At 45.3% G+C, this 23,718-nt stretch overlaps 1 protein-coding gene across 1 annotated transcript; it reads left to right on the top strand.

Annotated features, from left to right (window-relative positions):
* The first annotated feature begins 14,233 nt into the window (after positions 1–14,233).
* Positions 14,234–20,481, top strand: slitrk5 (SLIT and NTRK like family member 5). Its single transcript, XM_078545932.1, has one exon. The coding sequence runs from the start codon at positions 14,276–14,278 to the stop codon at positions 16,886–16,888; it is 2,613 nt and encodes an 870-aa protein (XP_078402058.1). The 5' UTR covers positions 14,234–14,275; the 3' UTR covers positions 16,889–20,481.
* Positions 20,482–23,718: the final 3,237 nt, after the last annotated feature.

The following is a 23,718-nucleotide window of genomic DNA, read 5'->3' as shown; positions in this document are numbered from 1 at the left end:
ATTGCTTCATATTGAGCCACTCTTTGTTGATTCAGCAATTGTGGTGATAGGTAGTTGTTGATTTATCCCATTTTTTTCTTGGGTGGACAAACACTGTGCTCATCTGCATAGCATTTTTTTCCTCTCCTTTTGTCATACTGGTCACTGCGATGTTAACGGAAGTTAACATTTCAACAGTGGAACCTTCATTCCCACTTGTTTCACAATTTTAGCCAAATTTTGTAGTACTTTCTTTTTCAGTAGTTTTTCGAGCTCATGAATCTTTTCATTCAGCTCATCAACTATTGTGGTAAGCTCAGTTGTTTTTGCTTCAGAGCTATCTGTGGAACTCTTATATAAGTTTAACAACTTTGCATGGGTATTCAGTTCTTTTCAGCTTCTTTCTTCCACGGTCACTAAGTATTCCTTAGACTATTTCCATTCATTCTTTAGATCTTCAATCTGTTCCATAGAATTCACCTTTTCCTGCTTGTAAGGTCTGGGTTTGCTCTTCCACACTGCACATCTCATCCTTCATGTTGTGTAGATTAGACCAAAGTTCAAAAGTTCATCAGTTTTGATTGTTAATTCTGCTTTCAAGCAACTATTCTGATTCATCAGCAATTCCTTCTCATGTCCCCAGCATTTTGTATGACGCTAACTAGAGACTTCTGACGCTTGAAATTCATCAAGTTTTAATTAAAGATCCACTTTTGTTGAACTTGTTCCTACAAGTTCATCATTTAAGTGTTTCAAGTCCTCTTTCAAGTGTTCTACTTCCTGTGAGCGACATTCCAGTGTTCTCATTAATTCTTATTTTTCCTTATCAAACACATCTTTCTTCTGTGAAAATTGATTCACTATACTGATCAGGTTTCCTTGGCAGAGTATAATTCCTCTGTGCTATTTTTCAAACTCACATTGTGTAATTGTGCTGTTGCTGATTGTTTTTGAGACTCCTCACATTCTTTTCTGAGAAATGTTACTTTCTCTTGCCATCCTAGGTTCTTGACTTTCATCTCCTCATATATCTCCTTGAAAATGTAATGTTTTTCCAAGTGTTCTTCCAAATGTCCAAACAATTTCTTCTGCTCTGTGTTCTCTTTCTTGTACCTCTGTAACAATTCAAAATTTTGTTTATTCAGATCTTGAGAAGTTTGGTTAATTAATGACTTTAGTGTTTCATGCATTTTCAAGGATATATACTCAGTTTGAATCCTGAGTTTCAAATCTACCAACTCAATTCTGAGACAAACATCTTCCAACCTCATTTAATTTTCCTTTTGTAGGATTTGTTTATTTTGGGTTTCATCAGATAGCTTTCCTTCATTCACAGCCAACTGCTCACATTGCATTATCACCTACTGGTGTAGTTCAGGTAATGTGTCACAATTTCCAAAAAGAGAGATTTTTGAGGCTTTCAGAAAGCTCCCTACCTCTCTGGCACCCTCATGTGGTTTACTCAAGTTTTGTCTTGAACCCTTTTGGTGCTTTGCTGGGGGTTTTCTGTTCCTCTTTTTAAGCTCTGTGTGCTGAACAACTTAAAGATTAAAATATTTGTCAAAGGATTTTAATATTTCATTGAAGCTGGTTGAGGATTCATCACTGCACTGCAGTAGGATTACTTCATCAACAAATTTACCAAACCAGTATTAAAAAAGAATTAATCTGGACATGTTCTGACTTTCTATTTAGATCTAATGTACTCAGTTAGTTTTAAAAATTGTCTTCTCCAGGACGCCAACATTTCTGTTAGGTTTGGCCCTTGGATGAGTCCGAACTGATTTGGAAGAGTTGATTACTGATCCATGGTTCAAACATTTTAAAGTATAGCTTCAGCTGTATGAAGTTGCTGAAATTCAAGATGGCATCTCCATTCATTTGAAGACAAACGGTTTACCTATGCCTGCTTGTTTTGGCAGGCAATCACTGTGATGGCGCTTGGATCAGCCTTGAAAATTTCTAAACAGTGGCTGCTTGAATTGGCTGGCTGCAGACTCCTCTGTTTCACCGCTATGCTTCAGGGTCATAAAAGCTTCAAATCTTGGCCTTTGCTGTTCTTTAAAGCTGATTTTCTTTAGTTGCCGAATTATTTTTTTTTCCATTTTTGTAGCGAGTACAATGCCACATTTTCAGGTGCACCTCAGGAATCTGGTTTCTCCGACTGAGTTTTTTAACAGCAATTTCTGACCTCTGAATTATTTAAAAGCTTCTGCATCTTGGAATTCAAAAGTTTCACCTCACCACTGCTAGGTCCGCTGACTCCGCACTCTCCGAGTTTTGAAGGTGGACTTCCGCGAAATGTAACAGCGTCTTCTGCTGCAGTGAGCAATTTTACATTTTTGCCTTCAGCTTCCAATCCTTTCTTTGCGGCATTTTCCTGCAATTTTCCTCTGCACGTATGCTTCTCAGGCTTTTCTTCAGGTCAGAATGCTTCTTTGAATTTTTCTTTAGTCTTGATTTTAGTTTTTCTCTGCATTTTTCTGAGGTTCCATGTGTTTCCATTAGCTGCCACCATGTTGTAAAGTATTGGATATCATTCAGAGGGCACTAATGAAGTCTTCGTAGTCTTAAGTAGGTTAAGTAAATGTATTTATTGACCACAAGAACCATGTATATATAGTAATGGGTTCAAGCTAGGAGCTGTCTCCATCCTTGCTTGTGCACACAGCTCTGTCCAACACTACACTGACCCCTAGGTGTGGGTAATGTGTTCTCTTACATCACTGTGTGGATGGTGCTGTACTCAGTCCCACATTCAACCAACATGTGCCAGGCCCTTATACTACACAAGTGAATCAGCTGAAATGAAATTCTGCCCGTTCTTTACAGAGATTGTCATTGACTGACGTGCATGACATGCAAGCGAACAATGGCATTTTATGTAAGAATATAATTATATCTGGACCTATTTTCCTGAAGTTTTCAAACAGGCTTTGGTGTGGGGTGGAGGGAAGGCGGAGGTATGCAGGGAGATAAAATGGGTCGAAGTTAATAGAAAATATAAATTTTGAGAGTCATGGAAGCTCTGAAGTCAGTTAATAATGACGGAGAGTGAGCGCGCGTGGGATGGAGAGCGAGCACGCGTGGGGTGGGGTGGAGAGCGAGGGCGCGTGGGAGGCAGAGCGAGGATGCGTGGGAGGCAGAGTGAGGGCGCATGGGAGGCAGAGTGAAGGCTTGTGAGGTGGAGAGCGAGTGCACGTGGGGTGGAGAGCGAGAGTGCTTGGGGTGGAGAGCGAGGGCGTGTGAGGTGGAGAACGAGGGCACGTGGGGTGGAGAGCGAGGGCACGTGGGGTGGGGAGCGAGGGCGCGTGGGGTAGAGAACGAGGGCGCGTGGGGAGGAGAGTGAGGGCGCGTGGGAGGCAGAGCAAGGGCGCGTGGGGTGGAGAGCGAGGGCGCGTGGGGTGGAGAGCGAGGGCGCGTGGGGTGGAGAGCGAGGCCGCGTGGGGTGGAGAGCGAGGCCGCGTGGGGTGGGGAGCGAGGGCGCGTGGGGTGGAGAGCGAGGGCGCGTGGGGTGGAGAGCGAGGCCGCGTGGGGTGGAGAGCGAGGCCGCGTGGGGTGGAGAGCGAGGCCGCGTGGGGTGGGGAGCGAGGGCGCGTGGGGTGGAGAGCGAGGGCGCGTGGGGTGGAGAGCGAGGCCGCGTGGGGTGGAGAGCGAGGCCGCGTGGGGTGGAGAGCGAGGGCGCGTGGGGTGGAGAGCGAGGGCGCGTGGGGTGGAGAGCGAGGGCGCGTGGGGTGGAGAGCGAGGCCGTGTGGGGTGGAGAGCGAGGCCGCGTGGGAGGCAGAGCGAGGGCGCGTGGGGTGGAGAGCGTGCGGCAAGTGCAGCCTTGCCATTGAGGCGACTAGTGGTGGGGGGACGGGGTAAGGGCAGCCCTGCCGTTGAATATAACGCACAAGCATTCATGGCAGCGGGGGTAGGGTGGGCGAAGGAAGTGGCCACGCATTCAGGTAACCTGTAGAAAGTGACCATTCCCCTGCAACTGAGATAGTTCAGGCGGAGCCACATTGATATGATTGGGGTCGGGATCCTAGCTTACCTGCCCACTCAAGCAATGCAGAGGCATCAAAGTGCCACCAAGCTCTACAGAGCTCAACCTCCCCCACGCCCCAAGTCCCCCCTGTTCCCCCACCACCACCCCCCCCGCCATCCCAACACCATCTCCCTGACTCTTGGCACAGACTTCATGAGCACTTTAGTGGACTGCAGAGCAGTTGGGCTGCACACGTTGTACAATCTCCTCGCTGAAGCTGTCAATGACTCCAGTCACTGCTGTAGGCGCTCTCTGCCCCTTGCAATGTCAGCATCCTGATTTGGACCAGTCTCTCCCATGGGTCATGTTAAAAGGGCAGCCATGCAGCGCACTAATCTCTGGCCATCCAAATGGTGGCTGGCACTCTCCGGGAAGTGTTAAGGCGTCATCACACTTAACAGGGACAGTTCTTATTATACCTATGCTAACCATATGTCTCTCTCTTACATCCTACAGGAGGGCTGCACCAGGATCATGGAGCCTGGTGAACTAGCTGTATGCCTGATGGCCTACAGAGCATGAAGAAGACAGAGGAGAGAGCAACTGAGACTCCTGGCTGTGCAGAGGCAGGATCAGCAGCCTCAGGAAGAAGGGGTGGCTGGGGATCCTGTGCATGCCGCCCAAGAGTCATAGCGAGCTGTGGCTGGTCAGTACCTAATGTCACCCAATGTCTGCAGACAACGCCTGTCATTCCTGCAGATGACCAAGAACCGGTGTTGCCAAAGACTGCGCATGTCTAGAAACTGGTTACTCACATCTGCCATTTACTGAAGGATTTGACGCCACGGGAACATGGAGGGCATCCACTGCCAGTGAAAGTGACTGCGACACTCAATTTCTATACTAGTGGCTCCTTTCATGGTTCCACAGGTGATCTCTGTGGACCTCTCAAGCCTCCACCCACAAATGCATCCATGAGGTCACGGATGCCATCTTCACAAGGGCGCACAACTTTGTGCACTTCACCCTGGACCAGGACAGCCAGGATGCAACAGCGATTGGGTTTGCCCAGATCTCGGGTTTCCCACAGGTGCAATGTGCGATTGACTGCGCTCACGTGGTGCTCAGGTCTCCGTCGCAACACATGACGGAGGACTGCATCAACCGCAAGGGGTTCCATTCGCTGAATGTGCAGCTGGTGTGCGACCACCAGAAATGCATCCTGCAGGTATGCGCGCGGTTTCCAGGGAGTGTGCACGACGCCTACATTCTGAGACGCTCGCAGATCCCTGCAGTCTTTCAGGGTCCACAGAGGCTACAGGGTTGGCTCCTTGGGGATAAGGGTTACCCACAGAGGCCGTGGCTGATGACACCCATGCAGCGGCCTCAGACTGCAGCAGAGTGACGCTATAATGAGGCTCATACCCCAGCTCGCAACTTGGTGGAGCGGACTGTCGGAATGCTGAAGATGAGATTACAGTGCCTGGGCCAGTCTGGTGGAGCTCTGCAATACAGTCCACAGAGGGTGTCACACATCGTCACCGTCTGCTGTGCTCTTTACAACCTGGCGCTCCAATGGGGAGAGGAGTTGGCTGAGGAGGAGATGGAGGAACTGCACATCTCCTCCAATGAGGAGGACGCCGATGGGGATGAGGCTCTCGCACTGTCTAGACAAGGTAGGCGTGCTCGGGAGGCCCTCATAGCTGCAAGATTTGTGGAGGATGATGACGACATGCAGTGAGGTGTCCTTGTAGTTCCTCACATTGCATTTGTGAACATTTGACTCCAGTGTGGCTTATGGCAGATTAAAAAGCTTCTGTGAGAATGCTCCTGTTATGGAGATGCAGTGGAGGCCCTAATACTCACTTGATTGCAGGAGGATGATGATGCATTGAGGACACTCCATAATTTTTCACACAGCCTCTGAGAACATCTGACCCCTGTCTGGCCGAGGGCAGCTCACTTGTGCTCCGTGATCATGGTCATATCATAGAGACGCAGCCATGAAACTTTTGAAGCATTTGATGCTTTGTCCGCCTTCAGCACCTGAGCTCTTCAGGAGCTGGAGCACAGTGTCAGTGGTTACAGATGCTGAAAAGATATGGGCCAGCCCCTCCATGAAGGTGCTGAGAGCACTCTGAGAGAACAGTGTGGCACTTGCCCACTACTTTCTGGCAGCAATGACAAACACCGCCGAGGTGCAGGCATCAGTAATGAAGGCTGCGCATAGCACAGGGAAGAGGCCCTGGACTGAGACACCTGCCTTTATCTTGTGCAGAAATGTTTCACATCTGAGTGACAAGAACATTGCTCATCAGGACATTGAGCCACAGGCAGGGAGACATCCTTGGGAGTTTATTGACAATAGTGAGCAGTATGTACAAGTGATGAACACCCATGCCCAGGCTGTGCAACTAATACTGCTTAACTATCCACCCCTGCCGCTATGTCTTGGTGCTCCCCGGGCATCCACAGTAGAGGTGGAGGCAGCCTGCTGACTGCAACACCCTGTCTGTGATGACTTTGGTAGATCTCCTCTGGAGGGCCCGGGCCTACTTTCAGGGTCAAGCTGTTTGGCAGTGACACTCTCCTCGGCCTGTGGAGCCAGAGCTGCTGAGGTGACAGGAAGAGGGGAGTCGGATTGGCCGGACCCTTTGGAGTCACCTGGGTGGATGGGCCCGGAGTGTGCACCTGTGGATCCTCCTCCCTAAGGGTCCCCAGGGGCCCCAGGCTGACTCCTTGAGGGGTAGGGATAACTAGAGTGAGATCGAGAGCCCAGCACCCATCTCACGTACACACTGCTGGAGGCCAACTATGACATCAGCGATAGATTTGAGCCTGCACAACTGTGCAGGAGTGAAGTCCTACACCAAGGCCTCCATGACGGCTGCCGTCCTACCAGTGTTGATCTCGGTGCGTTGCAATGCTGGCGCTATCGCCTCATACTGGAGGCGGACGGATTCCTCCATCGTGCCTTGCAATCTGAGGAGTGCAGCAGACATCCCTTCCTGATGTTCCTGAGCTTGTTTTTGCAGCTGCAGCAACTGTGCCATGACCAAGTCCAGAGGCTCATCGTCTGACTCAGACTCAGCAATGTTCTGGCCTCCAGCTGTCCTCCGAACATAGGGGACTTGGGAAGTCCCTGCCACCACCACCTGCTGTGGATCAAACAGTGCGAAGTTCTCACCAGATTGTGATCCTGAGGCTACTCTAAAGCTAGGCCCCACCGAGGTATGTGTCTCTGTGCTGGTAGAGGGTGTGGGTGAGCACTGTGAGGCTTCAGGGAGGATGCTTTCAGATTGCTCTTCAGAAGTTTCTTTGGGTCTTGATTGGAGGCCCTGCTTCATGGATTCTGTCGGCTGTTTGGCAGATGTGCCTGCGAAAACAGGGAGAGATAATTAATGCATGGCAGTGGCCTGTGAAACAGGACACATCACTCATGGCATGGTTGTCTGATGGATGTTCCACTGTTGAATCCTTACTTGGTAGAGCAGCACTGACCTCACCGTCAGCTCAGGACTGGTCCAGATCCTCACCCTCCAGCTGGATGGCTCTGTTTTCAAAGTCTGTGAGGACCTTTATTTTGGACATTCCACCACTGGTCTGCAACCTCTCTCTCTTGTTGTGTGCCAGTTTGCCCTGCATGAATAGAGATGGAGAAAGTATAAGCAGGACACCTTCCAGGCCAAATGGTAAGTATGCCTGGCCTGTGTGGGTGGTGAATGGTCCCATGGACGGAATGAGAACAATGACAGTGAGTGTGAGAGAGTGAATGGTTATGTCCGTTCTACCGGCAGTGAGTATGGGCCCTGTGGATGTGTGAGGGGTTTGTTAGCGTGTGAGTTGAGAGTGATGAGATGAGCGCCTTACCCTGGTGAAACAGAGGAGATCATTCATCCTCTTGTGGTACTGGGTGGCTGTCCTCTTTTGCAGGGCATTGGCACTAACCACCGCTGCCACTGCCTCCCAAGCTGGGTTAGTGTTATTGCTGAACAAAAACAAAAATACCTGGAAAAACTCAGCAGGTCTGACAGCATCTGCGGAGAGGGATACAGTTGACGTTGCAAGTCCATATGACCCTTCATCAGAACTAAGACATATAGAAATGAGATGAAATATAAGCTGGTAGAAGGAGGTGGGACAGGAGAGCTTGGAAGGGGGCTAGTGATAGGTGGAGGCCAGGAAGAGATGCCAAAGATGTCATAGACAAAAGGACAAAGGGGTGTTGATGGTGGTGATATTATCTAAAGGATGTGCTAATGGGAAAATTAAGGGAAGCAAGCTAGTGGCAGATGGCCCTAGTGTGGGTGGGGTGGGGGGGAAGGGATCAAAATGGGCTAAAAGGTGGAGATGAAACAATAGATTGAAATAAATTTAAAAAAAGGAGGGAAGAGAAAAAAATAGTTGTAAAAAAAATATATAAATTATTGGAAAAGGGGGGATCGGAAAGGGGGTGGGGATGGAGGAGAGAGTTCATGATCTGAAATTGTTGAACTCAATATTAAATCCGGAAGGCTGTAGAGTGCCTAGTCGGAAGATGAGGTGCTGTTCCTCCAGTTTGTGTTGAGCTTCACTGGAACATTGCAGTAGGCCAAGGACGGACATGTGGGCATGAGAGCAGGGTGGAGTGTTGAAATGGCAAGCGACAGGGAGGTCTCGGTCATGCTTGCGGACAGACCGAAGGTGTTCTGCAAAGCAGTCACCCAGTCTGCGTTTGGTCTCTCCAATGTAGAGGAGACCACATTGGGAGCAGCCTTGTGATCGCTTTGCGGAACACCTTCGGTCTGTCTGCAAGCATGACCCAGACCTCCCTGTTGCTTGCCATTTCAACATACCACCCTGCTCTCATGCCCACAAGTTCATCCTTGGCCTGCTGCATTGTTCCAGCGAAGCTCAACGCAAACTGGAGGAACAGCACCTCATCTTCTGACTAGGCATTCTACAGCCTTCCGGACTTAATATTGAGTTCAACAATTTCAGATCATGAATTCTCTCCTCCATCCCCACCCCCTTTCCGATCCCCCTTTTTCCAATAATTTATAATTTTTTTACAACTATTTTTTTCTCTTCCCTCCTATTTTTAAATTTATTTCGATCTATTGTTTCATCTCCACCTTTTAGCCCATTTTGATCCCTTCCCCCCACCCCACCCGCACTAGGGCCATCTGCCACTAGCTTGCTTCCCTTAATGTTCCCATTAGCACATCCTTTGGATAATACTATCACTGTCAACACTCCTTTGTCCTTCTGTGGAAATATGGGAAAATTCCCCCTCGATGTGTGTGGGATGGAGAGTGTGTGCGTGTGGGATGGAGAGCGTGTGTCTATGTGTGGGGAAGGAGAGTGACTGCGTGTGGGATAGAGAGTGAATGTGCGTGTGGGATGGAGAGTGAGTGCGTGGGGGATGGAGAGTAAGCGCGTGTTGGAGGTGGAAAGTGAGTGCGTGTAGGGGGTGGAGAGTGAGCGCGTGTGGGGGGTGGATAGTGAGTATGTGTAGAGGGTGGGGAGTGAATGTGCGTGTGGGAGGTGGGGAGTGAGTGCGTGTGGTGGGTGGAGATTCAGTGCGTGTAGGGGGTGGAGATTGAGTGCATGTGAGGGGTGGAGATTGAGTGCGTGGGGGGGGTGGAGAGTGAGTGAATGTGGGGGGTGGAGAGTGAGTGCATGTGGGGGGTGGAGAGTGAGTGCGTGCAGGGGGTGGAGATTGAGTGCGTGTAAAGTGTAGTGATTGAGTGCGTGCGGGGGGTCGAGATTGAGTGCGTGTTGGGGGTGGAGAGTGATTGCGTGTGGGGGGGTGGAGATTGAGTGCGTGTGGGGGGTGAAGAGTGAGTGCATGTGGGGGGTGGAGAGTGAGTGCGAGTGGGGGGTGGAGATTGAGTGCGTGTGAGGGGTGGAGAGTGAGTGCGTGTGGGAGGTGGAGATTGAGTGCGTGTGAGGGGTGGAGAGTGAGTGCGTGGGGGGTGGAGAGTGAGTGCGTGTGGGGGGTGGAGATTGAGTGCGTGTGAGGGGTGGAGAATGAGTGCGTGGGGGGTGGAGAGTGTATGGAGTGTAGAACAAAGTTTAGAAATTCCTATTAGGATTCCTGCTGTCATTCTAAAAGGCTGAAGCTGTCTATTGGGCCTAGGTCTCAAACAGAGATCAAGGACTCATGTTTCAGCAGAACAAAATGGTCAGATGTCAGGAGCCACAGGTAGGGCATGAGTCGCAGTGTTATTCTATCCCTATGGCAAGTTTAGACAACAGGGTAAATTTAACAGGCCCCATCTTTAGGAGAGAATGTATACTTAAACACTGATGGTTGTACATAAGTTTTTTGTTTTTTTTTTCTGGGTATTCTCTACCATTCAAAGCCAGGATTTTTGGATCAAACTGAATCAAACCTCCCAAAATTCCTTGTCATATCCCACTTGTTGTATATGTGTCAGCTAGGAGTCCTTATCACTTGTGCGTACCTTATATAACAGTGTTCAAATCAAATCAGCGGTCTATTTGTCAGACTTGATTCTCCTTATATCTTCATTATTCAACGTTTCATTGTTTCATGTCTGATACTATAATAATGCTGACAGACAGGGAATAATATCCCAATAGCAAAGTGCAGACTTGATACAAATTACAACAATAACAACATAATCCCAGTGCCTCAGTGCTGTTAATCCACATCTGTGGCCTCTTCTACCACTGCAAAGCCACTTTACAAACAAAATAATTATTAGACTGAGACGATAAAATCAACAACAACTTGTTTTATACAGTGCCTTTAATGGCCCCAAGCACTTTTACATGAGTGTTATCAAACAATAATTGACATCAAGACACATACAGAGATGTATGGACAGATGGCCAAAAGGTTGGTCAAAGAAGCAAGTTTTAGGGAGCATCTTTAAAACGAAAAGAGACAAGGGAGGGAAAGCATACTACCTTAGGGCTTTAGCAGCTGAAAGCACAGCCACCAATAGTGGACTGACGAAACTAGGTGTTGCACACAAGGGAGCCAGAATTGGAGTACAAATATCACAGCGGGTTATAGGGCTGAAGACGATATTACAGCTAGGGGAATGGTGGGGGGTGGGGGGGGGATGTTGTTTGATCGTTATCACCGACTCAATTTTAAACTCTCATTTCTGACGCCCCTTCGCCAATTACGATAGTGAGTTATTACGATCTGTGATGAAAACCAGTGGAAAATAGGACCGTGAGCAGAGGCCAGGTAAATGCATCCCTAAATCCAGTGCTTCCACCCAATTGATTTTTTTTTTAGGTTCCTCTTGCCAGAACGTCAGCAAAGTCAAATATATGGAGCTTTCTGTGTCAGTCCTTATTTCTATCACCCTGCACTGCCATCTATTGGCTATTGGCGTGTTCAGTTCAGTTCAGCTAAGCAGTTTCTTTTGCTTCTCTCCCCTCGCTGCTTATTTGCCTGCTGTTTGGGAAATGGCTGGAATGACAAACAACCACGCTGAGTACACTAAATACTGACGCTCCTACAAATGGTTTGTTAGCGCTGATTTATCACCCTCTTGAAAATATGGACTGGATCAGCCTGGGTGGAATGAACAGAAATTACAACAACCAACAAAATCGAAGGAAGAATACTGTTCGAAACTAGTGGACGACTCGCGTATATATTCCAGATATTATATGTGCTGCATGTGGGGTTTTTTTTTAAACTTCAATTTCCATTTCAAATTTAAGATTGTGGGGTTTTTTTCTCCTCTCCCTCTCTCTCTCTCCAAATTGCAGCGTGGATTATCGTGACTATTGACAGCGGCGTTTACCGTCCCAGGGCAATGGATAATGAAGAAGGGACGGTACATGGAAATAAGGAGTTCCAGCGACCCCCTTCAGCATTCACCGAGGGTTGATTCAAATCCACATGAACACCAGAGCGGATTTCGCCAGGACAAGCACACTTCCCAGTCCCATAATCCGACTTTCCGCTTTAAGGCAAAACCAAGAGACGGGTCTGGTCTGCTCCAGCCATATTTTTACAGTTGGCGATTGGAAGACATACAGTAACCCGCGTCGGGGTGGGGGGAGTGTGTGCAGTAGTTATTATGTGAGCGCCGAAATGAAGGGCAGGAAAGCAGACTGTCGGGCTGCTCCCGACCGGTTAGTTTTGTTAACCGTCTGGTGCTGGTAAAGTTGGTGGGAGTGAAGTGAGAGGAGGGGAGGGGAGTGGGGGTGGGGGGTGATGGGGTGGTGAGGGGTAAAGTCGAAGATCCAGTGGACCGTCACGTGAAGCGGTCTGCGACTTTGTCTTAAGCACAACCACAATATATATACGAAGAACCCACTTTAAGGATTGCTAATCACATCTCTAAGCCACCAGTTTCGCTCGAATCGTGGCCGGAAGCGCACCTCTCCTGCAATATTATGAGCTTTCGGGAGCCGAGCTGGGTAGGTAAATTCTAATTCCATTATAACTGAAGGTGCAGGAAAGGATCTCAATCGACCGACGTATTGGTGCTGGGAGCCAGCAGGATTATGTCTGTGTGTGTGTGTGTATGGATGCCAGAGGTAATAGTCAAAAGTATTGAGCGCTGGGCAAATAAAGGCAAAAAAAAACCCGCCTGACATTAAGATATGGAGCATAGCGAGGACCCGGAGAAGGACGCTATGACTGCTGTGAGCAAATAGTGCTGTGCGTGAAGTTTAATGGCTCTTCTCGCTGTATTTTCCGTTCATATATCTGATGAAATTATAAAACTTTGTTTTATTGGGGGGTGGGGGTAATGGAGGTACCCCATGGACACACACAGGGTGAGACGCTGTTGTGAAGGGGGGTAAAAAGGAGTAACACCCTGACTCTCCCATAATACAGAGGGGATTCCTACAGGGAATAATAATTGTGTTGAAGTGTTTTTTTTGGTCTGTGTTTTAACCTTACGCTGCAACCTTGTGCATTCGATATCCTCCAGGTTACCCAACACACAGAGAGGGGGGGGGCGGGAGAAAAAAACCGCGCTCAGAACCAAGTGATTTTTTCAGGACCAGTGGGTAGAAATTTGCATTTTTTTTGCGGAGCCGATGTGATGCGGTTGGTTGAATGAAAACACACAGGCACACCAAAAAAAAAGCGGCAGGAAATCGGATTTGTTTCGAGCGAGATGAAATTTGGGTATTAAATCACTGACGTAGATCATGTGTTTGCCTTTAATCAACTTGGATATCTTTTACCCTGGATGAAGGGCTGCGACAGTTCTCGCCCTGTGTCAACCAGCATCTCCTGCGCTGGCACATTTGGCGGTGGGCTTTATCCAAATATGCCAATCTAGATACTTTCACCCGGGGGCTTGTTTTATTCTCCGCCAAATATAGTGGGTGGCAGCCCTCTCTTGTCAGATATGGCTGAGTCTATCGAGCCCTGCCTCAGATCCGCCAGTATTTTGGGAGACGGGGTAAGTCAGTGAGAAAAAAAAAAATCCGCTCGAATGAAAGAGGGAAGAAAAGGCCATGTGTTGTCTGTCTTTATTTTTTCCCTCTTCCCAGCGTTAGTTTGTCATCTTTGAAGTGAAACCTTCGATCTCTCAGTCGATTCTAACCCAGAAAGCGTAGGGTTTCTGGTTCGGCAGAGAGAGAGAGAGTCGCGCCGGCGAAAGCAAATGAGCAGTTTATTTGGAATGATTTGCAAAAGAATGCATCCGCTTGATTCGCGCTGTTACTATTTTAAAAAAAGATTCCTTTCAGAAGAGGCTCGGTTCCTTTTGAATTCGGATCTGCTCAGATTGCCCTCCCCCCCCCTCCCCTTTACCCAACAGCATTCTAATGCTGCAACAACAAAAAAAAACCATGAAAAATATATTTCTGAAATCTGGTCAAATGCATGTTGAAGCCCGAGTGACGTTAACGCAGGGTATGATTAAGTGACGCTAACACTAAATGCAACTTCCTATATCTCAACTAACAAGGGGCTCCACTCATTCCTAATCCAGCCAGCGTCTCTCTCTCTCTCTCTCCGCCCAGTGCCTTAAAATGAGTCCACGGGACTTCCATTCGACAACCTGCTTTGGAACTGAGACGCGCTCAGATCCCGGGGAATTATATCGGGAATGTCATTTTAACTTTTGATGACCTCGACGTCACTGCAGCGATCAGTTGGGGATCTGGTGACCGTTTGAGCAACCGATCTGTCGTAAGGAAATAGCCCCCTCCCTTCAAAGTGATGCTGGGAGGAGAGGAGATGGGGAGGGAGGGGGGGGGGAGGTTGTCATTTTTGGTGACGTTAGTTGATCGCTTGCAATGGAAAGTATTTACACTTTTTCTTCTCTTCTCAAGGTGATGAGCTGCAAGCCAGCGCTGGAGTAAGTACGGATCCGCACTCGGGGTATGAAAATGTATGTGTGGGTAACGCAAGCCATCGCCTTTGCATCCTTCGTCCTGTCGTGGGCTGAGACCATCGAGAGCTACGGAGACATTTGCGAAAACCTTTGCTCTTGCGAGGAGAGAGACGAGGTCCTGGTGGTCGGCTGCGAGAACAGCGAGATTATCAGCCTCCTGCAGATCAGCCCGCCGCGGTTCCCGGTCTACCATCTGTTTCTGACGGGGAACCTGCTCGGCCGCCTGTACCCCGACGAGTTCGTCAATTTCACCGGCGTTTCCATCCTGCACCTGGGCGGCAACCAGATCCAGGACATCGAGGCGGGCGCTTTCAACGGGCTCCGAGCCGCCCGGCGGCTGCACCTCAACAACAACAAACTGGAGGCGCTTCGGGATGACACGTTCTCAGGGCTGGAGGATTTGGAGTACCTCCAGGTAGATTACAACTACATCAGCTCGGTCCAAGCCGGCTGCCTCGGGAAACTGCACATGCTGCAGGTCCTCATCCTGAACGACAACCTGCTGAGCAGCCTGCCCGGCCACCTGTTCAAGCACGTCCCCCTCACCCACCTGGACCTGAGGGGCAACCGGCTCAAGATGCTGCCCTACGTGGGGCTCCTGGAGCACATGGACCGGGTGGTCGAGCTGCAGCTGGAGGACAACCCCTGGAACTGCACTTGCGAGCTCATTGCCCTGAAGGCTTGGCTGGAGAGCATTTCCTACACCGCCCTGGTCGGGGAGGTCGTGTGCGAGACCCCCTTCCGGCTGCACGGCAGGGACGTGGACGAGGTGTCCAAGCAGGAGCTGTGCCCCCGAAGGACCAGCATCGACTCCGACTGGAAGCTGCTGCCCCCCCCACTGACCACCCGCGGCTATTTCTATACCAGCCCAGCCCCGGCCACTTCCATCGTCACTTCCTCGTCTGTCTCCAAGTTCCCATCCAGGGCCCCCAAGGGCACTCGCCTCCCCAAAGCCCCACGTGCCCGCCCCACCTCCAAGGGACCCCCGGCGAAGGAAGGCTACAACTACGGCCCCATTTTCGCCTATCAGACCAAGCCCCCGGTGCCTTTAGTGTGCCCCCGCCAGTGCACCTGTAACATGCAGATCTCGGACATTGGCCTCAACGTCAACTGCCAGGAGAAGCGGATCGAGAGGATCGCCGAGCTGCAGCCCAAACCCTACAACCCCAAGAAGATGTACCTCACCGGGAATTACATCCTGACCGTCCGGAGGTCGGACTTCTATGACACGCCGGGATTGGACCTGCTGCACCTGGGTCACAACCGGATCACCGTGGTCCAGGACCGAGCCTTCATGAACCTCACCCACCTGCGCCGACTGTACCTCAATGGGAATTGCATCGAAAGGCTCACCTCGGAGATCTTTCACGGGCTGCGAAGCCTGCAGTACCTGTACCTAGAGTACAACGCTATTAAAGAAATTGTGCACGGCACCTTCCAGCCCGTCCCCAGTCTGCATCTGCTCTTTTTAAACAATAACCTCCTGAGGGCTTTCCCCAGGGACATCTTTGCAGGGTTGAACCTGACCAGGCTGAGTTTGCGGAGTAACCGTTTCACATCCCTGCCTGTGGTTGGAGTCCTAGAGCAACTTAAGTCCTTAATACAGATCGAGCTGTACGAGAACCCCTGGGATTGTACCTGTGATATTGTAGGCATGAAGCACTGGCTGGAGAGGTTTAATACTGGCACCCTCATTAATGGCGTGATCTGTGAATCGCCCAAGCAGTTCACAGGGAAAGACCTGAGAGCGATTAAGTCCGATTTGATCTGCCCCGACTACTCTGACATAATCGTCTCCACCCCGTCCCCCTCCGCTGCCCGGCCCACGGAGAGCCCCACCGCCGCGGCCACCCCTTTCCAGTACATGGCGGACACGGGCTCTGTGCCCCTGTCCGTCCTCATCCTCAGCTTGCTTCTGGTTTTCATCACGTCCGTGTTCGTCGCCGCCGGCCTCTTCGTGCTGGTGATGAAGCGGCGCAAAAAGGCACAGAGTGACCGAGCCAGCACCAATAACTCCGACGTGAGCTCTTTCAACCTGCAGTACAGTGTGTACAGCCACAGGTCAGCCCCCAAAGCCAAGAGCCCAGCCAGCCATGTGTACGAATACATCCCTCACCCCCTGGGACACATGTGTAAGAACCCCATCTACAGGTCGAGGGAGGGCAACTCAGTGGACGATTACAGGGATCTACACGAGCTGAAGGTCACCTACAGAAACCAAGTCGATGAGGAGAGAGAAAACCAGTTGAGGAGCCCCACTTACAGCATTAGCACCATAGAGCCCCAGGAGGAGGTCTCCCCAGTGCAAGATGTAGATCATTTCTATCGTGGGATTTTAGAACCCGTGAAACAGTCGCCCACTGGGAACAGTGTTGACTATAAATTTGGTAGCCCACCAAACTATAATTACTCACCAAACTATGAAGTTAGACGTCAGTATTTACATCCAGAAAGGATGAGGGAGACGGTGCTGTACGGGGCACCCAATAACGTATATGCTGAGCAAATTAGAAATGACTATCTCGAACTGAAAGCAAAGCTTCATATTGAGCCGGACTACCTCGAAGTTCTCGAAAAACAGACAACGTGCAGTCAGTTCTAAGCCACAGAGTTGTTTATATACAGTATTTATTTCTAATTATCTGAGGTTTGTTTTTTTTTTCGGTCAATGTAAATGTTTGAGGTGAAAGTGCCTGGGCACGAGATCATCACCTTGAACGGGATATTTGAACTAGGGGTGTGCACCAGAACCAGTGGGTCCACTGAAACATTGGAATTTGCTAGGATCAAAGGAACCCAACTGAAGATTTGCTGGTGATATTCTGACAATAGGCATAAGTAAACGTTTTGGGTTTCACTGCTCTTAAAGGGACATTACAGTCTTTCTTACTTTCTTAGCTTTCCCATATCTGGAAACAATACTGTTTTTAACTAAATTAGCATTACATTACAGTGTGATAGTCAGATTGTTGTTTCTTCACGTGTACTTCAAGTCAGCTATTTTAGTTACAAAATAGACCCAGAAAATTACTTCTAGCACACAAAAATCACCTGGGAGTGACCTCTCCAACCAAAATATTTTGCTTATTCCTAGATGACATCAGAAATATCGCATGTTGTACAAAAATGCATCAATATATTGCAGTTTTGCCGCAGGACTCAACGTACCTGTTGCAGTGGCTCACTGTGTGTCATAGGTGATGTTCATTGCACAGTTCGGGTTTGGTTCTAGCTTCAGCAGTCTTTATAATTAGAGTCAAAATGGCCTTTCATCGAACTTCAAGAGGCTAGCACACCCCTAATTTTAGTATGAAGCTCTTATTCTTAAAGTGGATGTCTTTGTATGCATTCTGCACTTTTAAATTAGAAAGAGACCTAAGGGTCTTTAATATTCATCTCAGAATTGCACAAATCAGTGTGTGCACTGGGGCCACGCAGGGCTATATGATGGATTGTACAAATCTATGTAATGTATGTACCCTTGTAAAGAAAAATAACGGAAAGGGGTAGTTATATTACACCACCAGGTGATCAAAATGGCTATTTGTGTGGCATATTTTTTTTATACAGTATATAGTTTAACAAAAATAGAAATTGTAAGAGGAGTAAGAGGAAGTTGAATTTAAAGACAATGGCAAATTGTTTTGCATTGGCTACAAATTAACTAAAGCCAAATAGAGAGAAAAAAAAGTACAGCAAAAGCACTTGTCAGGAAGCAGCATTTTAATTGGGTTCACTGTTGTCATTTTAACCATTTGTTGACATGGAGTTGCTTTTTTGTCAAACTGAATTTCCGACATAAGCCAGCAGCAACCAGGATATCTAAATTAGGGGTTAACATGATGATGTGTTGATGAAGCAATTCTAGTAAAAAAAAAGCTGTCAGCTAGATCTGGAATATTGACTGTACAGATTGCATTAACATCCCCAGTAGAGGTCTCCACAATGGTCAGCAGCAGTATTTTAGATCTGCACAATTAAATAATTTAATATGGTGTTTGCACGCCATTCTGTAATGCTATAATTAACAACTACAAATCATCAGCTGGTCAGTATTTAATCAGAAATTTTCTATATCAATTGGTTTCTAAATAAGGTCACCATCATGTCTTCATATGGCAGGAATTTAAAAACAAAATGTGTTCAAGTGGCTAGACTTTCTTCACTATTCTACTCTGTATTCTTTTGAATCCACAATTAGGATATATTTTACTGATACTGCTGTAGTGCATTACAATTATTTTCACTATTTTCACTCAAATATAGGAGTGAGAGTTAATATTATGTCTACTTCATTCATTAAGTGATGTAAAACAAACCATCAATGCTTTTCCATTGTACATTTTTATTGTGGTACATTTAGATTTATTTAACAATACCATACCGTTCTGTGGATACTTGGCTAATAGTAAATATAATTCAAGTATTTCAGCCACAAAACACAAACTGATGCAATGCCTACTGAAATCTGGTGAATAAATTTAATTGGAGCTCATGGAAGTTTTCATGTAAAAAGCAAAATTTAACTCTACCAGAAATTACAGCTATACTGATTTCTCGAAGGATTTTAAGTTGTGGACTTATTTTCATTATATCTTAGCTCATTAAAAAATTGTCAGATTTACTGTTTTTCCCCGATCAAATTATACTAAAGACCCAGTAAACCCCTCTTGCTCTTGCTTCTTATAAATATGTAACCATCATGGCCGGACTTAAGATGGGGCTGGGCCTTGTGTGGAAATTAACAGTGTGTTGTCAGTTTAGTGGGAATATACTGTTATGTGTCATAAATGCACCATTTTTCATTTTGTTTTTTTAACTGCATACATGCGGGCATATCTGGGAAAAGATGGCTGCAGTGTAGATTAGCAGATGCATTTTTTTCTTCTTTGCCCAGAACATATTCATTAAGGAAATCCAGACTTTCTCCTTTTTTGCTGCAAAAGCTGCCACAGTATCCAGAAGCACTAAATTTATCTCACACACCACTATTATATTTTCTCCTCTGTTCATTTTAACTGCCCTGGTGCAATAAAACACATATCCTCACCAGAAATATTGTTAAGATTAGTTATTCACAATGTAAATGTGTTAAAAGGGAAAGGCTTTTGGACATTATTATTTAATTGAATGCAATTTGAGGTAGTTTTGCCGCTGTCATTCATTAAAATGTTCACACGTAAGCTAAAATCTATATAACTCAGATTGGTGTAGCATTTGAATCATTGTTCCCAGAATAAGAAATAATGCTTAACTGTTTGAATTCCAGGTTGCATCCAATCTCATTTCGGATTAGTGTTCATAAAGCAAGCAATTATTTGTGTTTGTTGTGAATATATTCAAAAATAAGTCATTTCAAATATAATGGATCAAATCTTGCTGGAGCAAGACATGCACCATTAATTAGACAATTTTCTGCACTCATAAGGTCAAAAATGTTTTGCAATTGTAACTTGCTGGAAGTGCAAGCTGACAACATTGTGGCAAAGGTGACAGGACACTTGGGACCTTGGTGAAGGAGGGAACCAACAGTGTATCTCCTTAACCAATGAGATTTAAGGACTGAGCAAGAAACAGGTACAATAAAGACTGAGGGTGAATTAGAGTGAAATCAGGTTCAGAAAGCGAAACAAAGAGTGAGAAGCAAGATTGGATTAAAAGAGAGAAAAAGGAAAGCCAAAAAGGAAAATTAAGAAAAAATATGTAAATTTGAAATTTGTAAAATATCTGATAACAATTTACTACATGCAGGAATAAGACTCAGCACTTTAAATTGTTCTCTTTTTGGACCAGAGATTGATTCACATTGCATTATCAATTATCAAGTCATTAAAATGGTGTTTATGCTATTAATTATTAATTATTATCCTTAACAAGTTTAATAGGCAATTACTGTGCAAATCCAGCAAGTTCTTAAAAAATAAAGGTGAAAGGAAAATGCTGTTTGTGTGAAACAAACAGCAGAGCACATAAATCGACCAGCTAATTCTGGAGATTCACAATTCATGGTATATCTCTTAATAACTTGATCTTCCTGCCCGATTTGTGCATTAATAATGGATTACCTCATTAACACATTGTTACTTTTTCAGTAAGATCTGGCCTAATTTAATATAATCATCAAATTGGAAAAATCTGGATATAAAAAATTGTTAAAATCATGATTTCAATTGTTAAGTGATGCTCTGAGAATATTTATTGTTTGATCTCATATGTTTTCTGAAAAAAATATATAATTTGGGGTGAAGAATTTTTGAACTGTGATTGATCTAATGAGTGCTTAGAATTGGACTTCGTATTGCAACTTGACAAATGACTTCAAGGACATGTTCAAAAAAATCTATTAAACTCATATAGTTTTATCTGATAAAGTAGCATGGTCTACCATCTAGATAGCTCACTAACTCCAAAGGATTTGATTGACCAGCTCCTGGGAGCCATTTAACAAATACGTAGCACACATAATCATAAAGACATAGGCATCCAGCCTGTCTTCCCCGCAAAAGGTTTGAAATTGATATTTATTTTGAAAACACTGAAAATAAAGATTAAAAAGCTTAGCTAAATATTTGTCTGGTATACCAATATTTTGCAAATTAAATTTTATACAAGTCTGCTTTGTCTGAAATAAAAATGGTATTTTAGTTTGTTCAACAGTAACAAAGAGGAAGTATTCAATCTATCCGCCGAATAACACTGACACTTTCTCCTTAGGGATGAGACAACAATATTTAAGCTGATTTCTTTGGTGTGCAATATTGCTTTGATTTTCTCTTTTCAGCAAAAGAAAAATAGAAAGTTCAGATGAAACCCATATTTAAATCAACCAAAGTGCGACTAGAAATTTGAAAATTTGAACAAAAACATCATGAAAATTAAAAAATCATGCTTACAGTATGTACATCCAACTGACCATGTACTGACTAATACCTTACAGAGTTGGATATTTTCAAGCGTTAACTCAGTAGTGTCTCGCATTAATCCATATAGCTTTGTCATCCAGTTATGCTAGTTGGAAGCTACTTAATGGGAGGCAGCTTGTAATGGTACAGAAGAAATAGAATTAGCTCTCAAGTTAATAGCTGAAGATGCAATTTAAACATGTTATGCAAGGATGCAATCAACAGTGCTGATTTTGATCAAAACTTGATAAGAACATATTACTTTTTTGCATTGTATGTCCCGATGATAATGTTTCGCTAAATATGAACAGTTTATGAAATATTTTAGATTGTTTTAAACTCGAAAACTCACAGTGCACTTCTATTACTGTTAACTCCCATGAGGTCCTGTTTGTGATGTCATCTGAATTTCTGCTGGTCCCTGCAGAAATTGACTTGCTGAGTCAGTGTACAAGTATCATGTAATGCAACACAAATAGTCATAAGGTAGTAACAACCACTTCATAGCCAGATCCCTACTACGAATGCTATTGATAGATAATAACACAAAATAATTCAATTATCTACAGGAAGTAGATAATTAAGATTCATTTCAATGAAACAATTTATGTGTTTAGAAGGAAAAAAACATGATTACAATCCTTTATTTCTTTATTATATTGTGTTGAATATAATATCTACAGTTTTATCATTCTAAAAATGAAAGATATTGAGTGAGTAGTGGCAGTGAAGCAAATCAAGTGAAATTGTGCTCAGGACTGATTTGTGGAACAGTCAACGGTCTCTGTGACATACTTATGGTTTGTTGTGTCTTATTTTTTAAGAAGTACATTATATCAATCTGCTACATTTTTATGATTAAAGAGCAAACCTGACATTAATTTACAGCAAATTAAACCTACATATGATTTATTATTTTGCTAACTATCTACAGACTTCCCTGGTTTTGGTGTTTATTAATACAATTTAATTTTTTTACAGTGGTTGCAAATTTCAAAAACCTATGCTGTACAGAGATTGGTAATTCCTATGAATCTCAAATACTCCTATCACCCTCCTTCTGCCTCACCTGAACTGAACAAAGTTTTTTTAAAAAACCATGGCAGGAAAACAGACTAAAAAGAAATGGATATTCTGCACTCTCCCCTTGGCACATGGTACCCTAGCATAATCCCCTGTATGTTCCAGTGTTTATTTTAGTTATATTTCCATTAGAGTATATCTGGGTTATATCAGTATTTTTTTTCTTTGTAAAAAGATAAAATGAGCAAAAATACCCAGCGTAGAGCATTGTTATTTCATCTTTGATCAAGTAGTGTAAATATTATTTGACAGAAGAAATGCTTTGCGTGTATCATGTTGAATGAAACAAAATTACATTTTACTTTAAGGAAACAATTCTTAATGGATATTAAACTTACAAAGCACAGGTGTACAAAGTAAAGACATAGCTGGGTTTTGCCTTCAGTATTTTTGTGTTTTATTGGTGCTACTGAAATAACCACTGAAATCTCTCTTTGGATGAAAATATTATTGGCTTTAGTGACTCAAACCTAAAACCAAGAAACCTATTAACAAACAATTTGCAAACACTTTGGTGTATAATCAAGCTCCACAGCTTCCTCATAGCACTTTGATATCATTATAAGATTTTTTTTGGACTCCATGGGGTTGAAGCTTCTCTGTATTATTTTTAGCACATTAGTTCAGCTCAACTTCTTGTGTGCGCCATTTTAACAGAGTCCTTAACCCACTTATTTCAAACAAGCTAATGACTTTGTTAAAGTAGCACACTGACATTTGTTGCAATACTCAGTGCCTATAAACAGCACACACCGACATTTAGGTAAAACATTGAACAAATCCTTTCCTATGATTTGCACCCAGCAAAATACATGGTCTCCCATGTAGGCCTGTTAGTGATGGTTGCAAATGCAGCCTGACATAGTTTATTTCATTGGGCCAATTAAATGGATGTAAATAAATATGTTCAGACTATGTATAATTCATCCAGATACATCAAAACTGTCTGTACTGGTACGTAAGAAAGCAAAGAGGTTACAAAAATTGAATTTGAAAAGTGGACATCAAGAAGAGGCTTTTGCTTAATGGTGAAAAGCTGGAGGAGGACATGGGCACTTCTGACTAGGCACTTTACAGCCTTCCGGACTGAATACTGAGTTCAACAACTTTAGATCATGAACTCTTTCCTCCATCCCCACCCCCTTTCCGATCCCCCTTTTTTCCAATAATTTATATAAATTTTTCTTTTCCCACCTTTTCCCATTATTTTTAAATGTATTTCCATCCATTGTTTTATCTCTACCTTTTAGCCTATTTCGATCCCTCCCCCCTACCCCACCCCCACTAGGGCTATCTGTACCTTGCTCGTCCTGCTTTCTAACCTTAATGTCACCTATTAGCACATTTCTTAGCTAATATCACCACCGTCAACACCTCTTTGCCCTTTTGTCTATGACATCTTTTGGCAATCTCCACCTATCACTGGCCCTCTATCCAGCTCTACCTG

This window comes from Cetorhinus maximus, chromosome 7 (assembly GCF_964194155.1).
Source record: "Cetorhinus maximus chromosome 7, sCetMax3.hap1.1, whole genome shotgun sequence".
NCBI classification, from domain to species: domain Eukaryota; kingdom Metazoa; phylum Chordata; class Chondrichthyes; order Lamniformes; family Cetorhinidae; genus Cetorhinus; species Cetorhinus maximus.
This window is presented reverse-complemented; position numbering and strand designations above follow the sequence as displayed.

Excerpts from the sequence above, each read along its gene's own strand:
- slitrk5 (XM_078545932.1), top strand. The coding sequence starts at position 14,276 with ATGAAAATGTATGTGTGGGTAACGCAAGCCATCGCCTTTGCATCCTTC.